This window comes from Malus domestica, chromosome 03 (genome assembly GCF_042453785.1).
Source record: "Malus domestica chromosome 03, GDT2T_hap1".
NCBI lineage: Eukaryota > Viridiplantae > Streptophyta > Magnoliopsida > Rosales > Rosaceae > Malus > Malus domestica.
The window spans coordinates 123,198-133,114 of NC_091663.1; the positions used below are offsets into that span (position 1 = coordinate 123,198).

Sequence of the window (9,917 nt, forward strand, 5' to 3'; positions counted from 1 at the left end):
ATAATTGGAAAGTTCCTGTGTGTCAACCTTTGTGCTCCGTGGCAAGGTAGACTAGCAAAAATGCCCAACCTTTACTCACATTCGAGAAAACACTCCCAACAAGATTGTTTGCTCCAAAATCGAATAGGCACCGCCCTCCGAATCTCGAGAGCCAGACTCCCAACAGGATTACTTTCTCAAAAATCGAAGAGACACCGTTCTCCGAATTTCAAGAGCCAGACTCCCAGCAAGATTGCTTTCTTAAAAATCGAAGAGGCACCGTTCTCCGAATCTCAAGAGCCAGATCCCCAACAGGATCATTTGTTCGAAAACCGAAGAGGCATCGCTTTCTCAACTTCGAGAGCCAGATCTCCTTGGATAAAGCTTGTCTGTAATCTTCACGCGCAACATCAGCTTTCCAGATAACACAGACCACTTTTTCAAAGTGCTCTGACATAGTTAAAACACGTGAAGCTGGCAACTTCCACTACAGTGCTATGACCAAGAAGGGTAAAGGAATAGCATTACTACTTGTTGTTAAGGAGACTCCTATATATGTCGACCATCATCCTCAACAGACAGGCAGACCTGTAAAAATGCTCAACCATTCCTCATATCTGAGAGGGCACTCCCAACGAAGCCTCTCGAAATACTCAACTTTCTTTCCCCCCGATAATACCTCTGCAAACAAGCTACACCAGAGCAAGAATATCTCATATCATCAGGGTTAAAAGTAAGAGTATCTCATATCATGTTTTTTCCCTGTCTTTTCCTTTGGCCTTGTTCTTACCTGCAAGATAAGGTGAATGAGAGCAATCAGTCAGCACTTGGAATCAAGCTTCCAGTCAGGAATTGACTGCCTGGAACCCCTTACCTGATTACTTACTTGGCATTGCTCTCGAGTACTCATCTTCAACATCTTATGCTTCCAGAGAAGATACCACATCTGCCTGAGGAACAGATAGGGCAAGTGAGAAGGATACAAGGAAGCATGTGGAGACAAGTGTAACAGAACACGTGCCGATACTTCCACTACTTTGTCAACAGCAAAAGTATCTCATATCAGAAGGGTCGAACGTACTATAGATTTGATGGACTTGTTTTGACCCTCAAATTCTTCAGTCGGCCTTATACTGTGGAGGTAACCAGAAAACCCTCCAGCCCAGTTCAAGAATAAGCTTGTGGAAAGTTACTTCTTCAAAAGCAAAAGTATCACATATCATCTCTTCTCCTTTTCTTATCTTTATCCTTCTTGCTGCCTGCAAGATAAGGAGAATGAGAACAATCAGCTGGAACTCGAAATCAAACGTCTGATCTGGGACTGATTGCTTGGAGCTCTGATTGCTTACCTTGTTTGTTACCTCTTTCAGCAGATCCCCTAACTTGGCGACTTGGGGGACTCCTACTACATGGTTTGTATCGCGCTTGACCAAGCCTAAAACTACAAGTAAGCTTCAAGTGAAATTGATACATTACCTTGTGCATCTCTAGCAGTTAAAGATACCACCCCTGGATGGAGGAAGAGTACTTCCAGAGAAAATGTCACATCTACCTATGAGACAGATAAGGCAAGTGAAGACGATACCACACTTCGGTACTTAGAAGTTTCGTGATTACTCAGCGGCTTGGATCTTGCAAGTCCCCAACCGAGGAGCTTCCCCTCCAACCAGGAGGCCAATCACAGAGTGACGCGTGTCGACATCAGAAGCCAATCACAGCGCGACACGTGTCAACATCAGAAGCCAATCACAACCCGACACGTGTCAATGTCAGAACAAGACTAGAAACTCTCTTCTATAAAAGGAGATCATTCTCCCAAAATATTTCCTAATGCCATTTGTACTAAATCATTCACTTGTACCCACTAAAGGAGAGCTTGAACCTATGTACTTGTGTAAACCCTTCACAATTAATGAGAACTCCTCTACTCCGTGGACGTAGCCAATCTGGATGAACCACATACATCTTGTGTTTGCTCTCCTGTCTCTATCCTTTTACATACTTATCCACACTAATGACAAGAGCAATCTAGCAAAGGTCACAAACTTAATACTTTCTGTTGTACCAAAGTCCTCACTGATTTTGTGCATCAACATAAATTATGACCTCGAAAGGTCTACGGAACTTAAATGATTAATTTCCAAACTTCAAACTTCCTAACTAATTTAATTAAAATCCAAATAAATTAATATAAATTCCCTAAAATAACATAAAATTTCAATAATAACAATGCGTAGATTATAACGGTGAAATCCGGGAATGAGATTTCACATGTGGTCCAATGTAGAAAGGGGAAAAAGGATTTACACATGGTCTTTATAGATTTGGAAAAAACGTATAATAAGGTCCCAAGAGACATTCTCTGGAGGATTTTGGAGAAGAAAGGAGTACGAGTAGCATATATCCAAGCTATAAAGGATATGTATGAAGGAGCAAAGACTGCCGTAAGAACTCATAAAGGACAAACCGAAAACTTCCCCATAACTGTAGGATTACATCAAGGCTCATCCTTAAGTCCTTACCTTTTTGCATTGGTAATGGATAAGTTAACAAGACATATTCAAGATGTTATTCCTTGGTGTATACTTTTCGCAGACGATATAGGGTTGATAGATGAAACTCAGGAAGGGGTAAATGTGAAGCTTAACCTTTGGAGAGAAGTGTTGGAATCTAAAGGTCTTCGCCTAAGCCGATCAAAGACAGAATATATGGAATACAAGCGAGATGGATGAAGTGGAAGAGTGCATCCGGCGTGTTGTGTGACCGTCATATGCCACTGAAGCTCAAGGGAAAATTTTATAGGACGGCAATAAGGTCGGCGATGATGTATGGCACAGAATGTTAGGCTGTGAAGTATCAACACGTACACAAAATGGGTGTAGCGGAGATGAGGATGCTTCGTTGGAGGTGTGGGCTCACGAGAAAGGATAAGATTAGGAATGAGTGGGTTGGACATGTGCAAAGAAGGCCTACTGACGCTCCAGTTCGAAGATGTGACTACGGGACAGAGGTTCAGGGCCGAAGGGGTAGAGGAAGACCTAGGATTCACACAGCCAGCCCCACTTAGTGGGAAAATGCTTTGTTGTTGTTGTTGTTGATAATGTAGTGAGGCTAAAACAAGTGGAAGAGTGAGTTTTTTTTTTCCCCTTTAGAATTGATAAATAAGAGCATGAAGGTTATCATTGATAATCAAAGATTTAGAGGTAATTTCATTACTCGGTGAAACCATGCAGTAATTAGCTAAAAAGAACCATAACATTCAATTCTGTTTTGCACGTGCATTTTCCCCTTCTACATTTTCTCATTATTTACGTGTCTTGACTCTCATTTGATTTGTTCAACCCAATAACCAAAATGAAAAAGAGAAATTCGTGTGTGAAAATTACTTCCCTCGATTATAAATCAAATCAGGTCTGTCAAAAGTGGGAGGGAATGAGATGAAATTGGCCCTTGTTTGTTGCAAAACCATTAATTTATTATCAATCTATCCCGTAGCATAGGATAAGTGGGAGGGAATGAGATGAAATTGGCCCTTGTTTGTTGCAAAACCATTAATTTATTATCAATCTATCCCGTAGCATAGGATAAGATTTTCTGTACTGTAATCAATTACACAGCCAGACAGCCGATGCAAACAAAATCAATATTATCATGTGGATACACACTCTAATACAACACTAAATCATTACTGCCAGCATAACAGAACGCTCTTGAGAAAGTGAACAAATATTGTAAAGGTAACATCCCACTGCAACTTATATATAACAAACAACTACTTTTGAGTTTACCTAAGATCCAATTGCCTGCACCACAACAGATGAGTGTTATCTCGCATTTACAAGTCAAGACTCTTGGGGCATCTCAAATCGCGTCGGAGTGTCAATCCCCATCATACAGCAAATGCCCGATATTAAGATTATAAGCAAAATGATTCCCTGAATCATCGCAAGAAGAAACATCATCAATACCGCATCAGTCATATTATTTTCATCTGTAATGCGTACTTGTCATTTTAACAAATCCACACAATTAATGTCTGAAGAGGCATGTATGAGTATATTTGTGTCAATAGACCAAAGAGAAAAAGGAAAAGGAAAAAGTTGTGGAAAGGGCATTTGGACATCCGAACAAGAAGTTATAGTTACATGAGTGTCCATATGAATGAAGTGGGCAATTATACTTTTTAGCAGTAAAGAGATGTAGAGGTGGGTATTAATTTAAGTTATTTTTGTCTGAAAACTATCTGAGTATGATTTGGACCGTAGAAAGATAGTAAAATGTAGAGACTACAAACTCTTAAAAAAAAGTAGAGACTACACACTTAAAAAAAATGTAGAATCTACAAATACCTCACCATAAAATAGCAAAACAAAAGTGGAAAAGGATACTTACAACTAGAAGTCCCTCTAGAAGAGATGATTTTATCTGACAAACTTCATCACAGGCCGTCGAATTGGCTGATGCATTTCCTGATCCACTTTCAGCAAGAAACCTTTCTAATTCTCGATGAGAAGGATATTGGATCGACTTACTGGGATCTGAAACATATAGAACTCCATACTTTGCCCCAGATTGATCCATGGAATTAACAAGGTCAGAAAAAACTTTACCTGCAAAAATCCAATTGAAATATTTGCATGACCATCCATGTCCTAGACCAGTGTGACTTGTGTATACAAATGTTTTAAAAGGCGAAGGTGAAGCCAAGGCATTTTGTGGATAGCCTCACCTAGGCGATAGCCTCACCTAGGCGATAGCCTCACGGGACCTAAAATTATTAATATATAGTCCAGTTGGAGGGTATGTAATATGGTTGAACTTGAACCTGGAGGGTATGTCATATAGTCTAGTTGAACTTGAAATTGTAGGGTATGTCATATAGTCTAGTTGAACTTGAACTTGGGCAGTTCCTTTTAGGCTTTTTTGCCAAAATAGTCCTTAAGATTTGCATAACTCCTCACTTTGGTCCCTGAGATTTGAAATCGATATAAATGGTCCCTGAGTTCGTCCACAATCAATCATTTTGGTCCTTCCATGAAAAATCTCCATATAATAAGAATAAAATGACAAAAACACCCTCAAACTTTGTCAAATCATTTTATCTTGTTTATTAAATTGAGGGTAATTTTGTCATTTTGATCCTTGTTTAACATAATTTTCACCGAATGACCAAAATGATTGATGGTGGACAATCTCAAGGACCGCTTCTATTGATTTCAAATCTCAAGGACCGAAGTGAGGAGTTATGCAAATCTCATGGATCATTTTGGTTAAAAAGCCTTCATTTTATTAAAAAAAAGGCCCAGTCGAAAGCCTGAGGCACGCCTCAACCACCTCTAGCCGAGTTTCAGCCTATTCCTGCTGGGCAGAGGCGTTTTAAACACTGCCCCGCCTCCAAATCCGCCTAGGTGAGCCTCAAGGCTCTTTTTTCAAAACATGTAACACATCCAAAAAACTTATGATTCAAAAATATCATATTAACAATTTTAACTTAACATACCCTCAGAATGTGTTTGATCAAGTTCTTTGGAAGATTCAGATTGTTTATGGCAGAACACAACCAAATCTACTTCCCCTTTGGATCTCTTCTCCACCCCTGAAACAAGATAATCCTGCCAAATTTTATTGAGGAAAAAAAGACATCAGATCTTTTTCAAAGAACAAAAATGTTTATCATGTAATATAGATGATTGTCAAGTTAATTTACATGGAATGATTGCACATTTGAGAGCTTTTGAAAATTTTCACCCTCAATAGAGCATGACCCAAATAAAGTAACATTACTGAATCCCAAATCCTGCCCGCAAGTCTCTGAAATCTCTAACACCAAAGAATTTTCCATAGAATCCTCCTCCGGTGCAGCAACAAAAGGGAAGGCCATGGAGAAATTGGATCCTGAGAAAGAGGTCTGTTGAAGACCATGGAAAGGCAGCTCTTCAACCGAAATTTTGATCATATATCAACCAAAAGACTACAATTAGGCAAACTCTACTTACTTTGAGGAAGTCCACAAGAGCTGGATCTGCATGTCTGTTTGCAGGAATATCTGAAGATTGTAACTAAGATAAGAAAGGAATTACTTTAGTAGCCCAAGACATAAACAACGGCAAATGCTTTTCTCTGTATTGCAATGTGAATAACGAAACCTCATCCAAAAAATGAAAGCTCGCTTTGGTTCTAAGAGAGTGATTCTTATACTCATTCAAATTCTTGGAAATTGAAATCCAAATTACATACATGCTACTTCCCTGGCATTGTACTTTATGCAAAGCAAGCAACTGTTTTGATTCTAGAAAAGCAGTTTAAAATTTAATCCCATAAAACATAAAAACTTAAAGTAGCTAGACACCTAAACAAAGAACAATAAACTGATTCAGACTGTATATCAACCTGGCCAGCACAAAGGATTTTAAATTATGAACTAGATTTCATTGGATCTGGGAGCATGTATAGGGAAGTTACATGATGAAAGGAAGACAACATCAGAATTCTTACCTCTCCACCAACGAAGACAAGAGCCAGCTCCAAAGGCTGATGAACTTTGTTTGCGGAACACTAAGGATTTGAAAACAAATACATAAATATAACTTAGAAGAAAAATCAATAGCGGGAAAACCAAAAGGATAAAAAAAAAACAAAACCAAAGAGAACAACTTGTTTCTTTCAGTTCACATGAAACAGGTATACATCTTAAAAATTAAAGGAAGCGCAATAAACTAACGGAGAAGAAAATACCAGTAGGTTGGACCAGCCACCTTCGGAAAGAAGAGACTTTGCTAAATCCTTGGGGGATATTGTCTGATAATTTACGGCTGCCTTGACTCTGTTTTCAGAGAGCATGTAATCAGTATAAAACAATTGAGCAGCTGATGGTAAGCTATGAGACTAAGAAACTTGAGTGGATTGTTAAAATAGGGTTTAGGCGAAGGAAGAAGTACATACTGATGGTAATGAGGGGACCAGAGGAAAGCTGGCACTGTGGAAGCTGAAGTGGAAGGTGCTACTGCAAGCGCAAGCAAACCCACAAAAACTAGCACCAGAGGGTGAGCTGCCTTCATCTTCATTGCTTCTTTGGTTCTACACACAACAAACACATATGAATATGGATCAGATTCAGCAGCAAACCAAAACCACAGATCAAATATTTTCTATACCGCATTCGAATCTATCTAACTTTAATACAGATACATCATACATACATACATACATAAAATAATTGAAGCCGAGATTTATCGATATAAAGAAAAAATAAATGATATCAATCTAATCGAGTATGGGCTATATGAAGTATGAACGCGAAATGTAAATCCAAACGGAGAACACCCAAAAGAAGAAAGATTGGGTGATAGAGCGATTGGTCGATCGGGGACGCACCTGGGGGATGGGGGATGAGGCTGAGGAATTTTGTGGTTTTGTCGGAAATTAAGAAATCAAAATTTGGATGGAGAACCAATTGCCCAGTTATGGCCGCCCTCTCTTCTCTTTGGGTACGAGACGGAGAGAGGTTGAGGAAGCAGCACTTCGGATGTCAAACCAGGCCCACGTACAAGGCCCCGCCCTTCATTCTTATCTAGCCTGCTCTTTTGTTTTTGGGTCAAATCCCCTCACGTTTTGCAACCACCAGGCCCATTAAACTGTTAAATTTGAAATAAAAAACCATCTTCTGCGCATTATTTAAAAAAAAAAAATTGTAGCTATGGTCTCTTAACTTTAACTCAATTTGAGAAATGGTCCCTTAACTAAAAATTTATTATTATTGGTCTCTTAACTCATCAAAACGTGCAGCTATGGTCCCTCAACTAAAAATTCATTACCATTGGTTCCTCAACTTTAATTCAACTAGAGAAATAGTATCTTAACTTTAACCCAATTGTAGCAATGGTCATTCCAACATAACTCGTTTTGACAAAAATTTTGACGTAGTTGACGAAAATGACTATAATTACACAATTTGATGAGTTGAGGGACCCTAATTATATAAATGGTTATTCCAACATAACTTATTTTGACAAAATTGATGAAAATGACTATAGTTACACATTTTGATAAGTTGAGGGACTAATGATAATGAATTTTTAGTTGAAGGATCATTACTCATGTTGATGCACAAAACCGGAGGTCTTGGAACAACGTAAATCTGACCGTGAATCTGCAAGTAATGTAAATAACACAAGATGTATCGTGGTTCACCCCAAGGTTTGGGCTACGTCCACACTGATTGTATTGTATTTCTCTGAGAAGTGAGGGAGAGAGAGAGCTCTAAGAGTGAGAGCTTGGAGAGGGTGAAGAGCCTTAGGAATCGGTTTCCCCTAATTGTGAGGGTGAGGGGTCCTTTTATAGAATAAGGACTCATCACTTATTACATATTTGCCCATTCCTTTATTACATAATTACATTTAAGTCCCTGGAGTATTTATACAAGATCTAAATATGAGGCCCTAAATATGGTATAAACAACTCCAATTTCATTAAAGTTGAGGGACCATTGCTACAATTTACTCTTAAAAAATTGAGATTTAAATAGAGTTTATTTAGTTAAATTTTAACCGTTCAATCGTGAATAAAAATGCGCAGAAGAGAACTTTACCCCTCATCAACATTTTGTTTTTAGAGGATTTCCTGATTGATTAAAAAAAGGTGTCCAATTTAATTTGCAATCACAATCTAATCCAATTTTGACGATTTCAAGACTGAAATAATTTGACTTGATAGCTAAATTCAAAACCCAACACCTTTAGACTTTGAAAGATTTTGGTAGTGTTCTCGACCTGGAGTCCCTAGGTTGGGTCTTGAGCACCAAGTTTCTTAGTCCGAGTCTCAAAGTATCCTATTTAAGTCCTGGGCGTCAAGATTCCCAAGTCGTTAACAAGGTCTCTAGGTCCTCGATTTTGAGGCACCAAGTCCTCTCAACCATGTTCTGAGCATCAGGTCCCTCGAGGCGATCTTGGGTGTTAAGGTACTCATGATAGGTCAAAGGCTTGTGGTCGTCAAGTCAGATCCAGATATGTGAGTCCCAAACCCTAGTACTGGGCATTAGGTCGCAAGAACACAAAATGTCATCAACATCCCAATTATTGCATGCAGCCAGCCAAAATTTTACAAAGGACACTAACATGATAGCCAAACGATTTGGCGATGACATGATATTGGGAAGTATGATTCAGTTCCTATAAAGGAAAAGTTTGTCTTACCATTAGACGCTATTCAAGAACCATCAATTCCTAAGGTACCTACACAGACACTATCATTGCAAAAGAAACATAATGATATGCTACATTCATATGATAAAGAGACTGCACTCCCACCAAAAGAAAGTGTGAAGGATAGGCTTTTAAACACAACAACGGCATATATATTGAATATGGAGAAAAAACACGACCTTCCATTTTCTCCCTCATTTTTTGTTCCTGTGAATCCTAGCGAGCCTGGAGAGTTTGCCTAGATTGGTGCTGCAACAACCAAAACCAAGACTGGTAAAATGACACCACCTACCACATTCTCAATGTCAATTTCATCACCCTCATCTCCAATAATTAGTTCATCATTGGCTCTTGTATCTTCGCCATCAATTCCGCAATTAGTTGCACCAACCTTTTCCTCAGTGATATCTTAAACAAATCTTTGGCTAGTTCTCTCACTGCTGCAGACGAGAGTAAATATGTATCAACATCCTTATCATCATCTTTTTTTTCTCCTCAATTGTTTCTAGTTCTTTCACTTTTAATGTTTCAAATCCACTGGTGCCTTCATCTGCCCCTTCACCTTTAGTAAGTTCAACATTAGAATCTCCAAAGATAGAGATCCAATCGCCTTCAAAACCAAACATGGATGCTAATACTACATCACCACGCGTGGAATTTGGGTCTTCCACAGTTGAAAGTAAATTGAAGCTTAAACCTTCAGTGCCATCTCCCTTCTCAATTGAAACTTTAACAGAA

The 9,917-nt window shown here is 38.8% G+C and overlaps 1 protein-coding gene across 2 annotated transcripts; it reads right to left on the reverse strand.

The window, feature by feature from the left end:
• Positions 1 to 3,512: 3,512 nt before the first annotated feature.
• LOC103414649 (uncharacterized) lies at positions 3,513 to 7,582 on the reverse strand. Of its 2 annotated transcripts, none has more exons than XM_008353016.4 (9): positions 7,354 to 7,582; positions 6,922 to 7,056; positions 6,715 to 6,802; positions 6,475 to 6,534; positions 5,976 to 6,038; positions 5,687 to 5,887; positions 5,480 to 5,591; positions 4,372 to 4,589; positions 3,513 to 3,914 (listed from the first exon to the last, which is right to left on the reverse strand). In XM_008353016.4, exons 2-9 carry the CDS (start codon positions 7,041 to 7,043, stop codon positions 3,822 to 3,824), a joined length of 957 nt encoding a protein of 318 aa, XP_008351238.1. In that variant the 5' UTR covers positions 7,044 to 7,056; positions 7,354 to 7,582; the 3' UTR covers positions 3,513 to 3,821. The 2 variants fall into 2 exon arrangements, with proteins under 2 accessions (XP_008351238.1, XP_070674083.1); XM_070817982.1 differs by having other exon boundaries at positions 7,187 to 7,394.
• Positions 7,583 to 9,917: the final 2,335 nt, after the last annotated feature.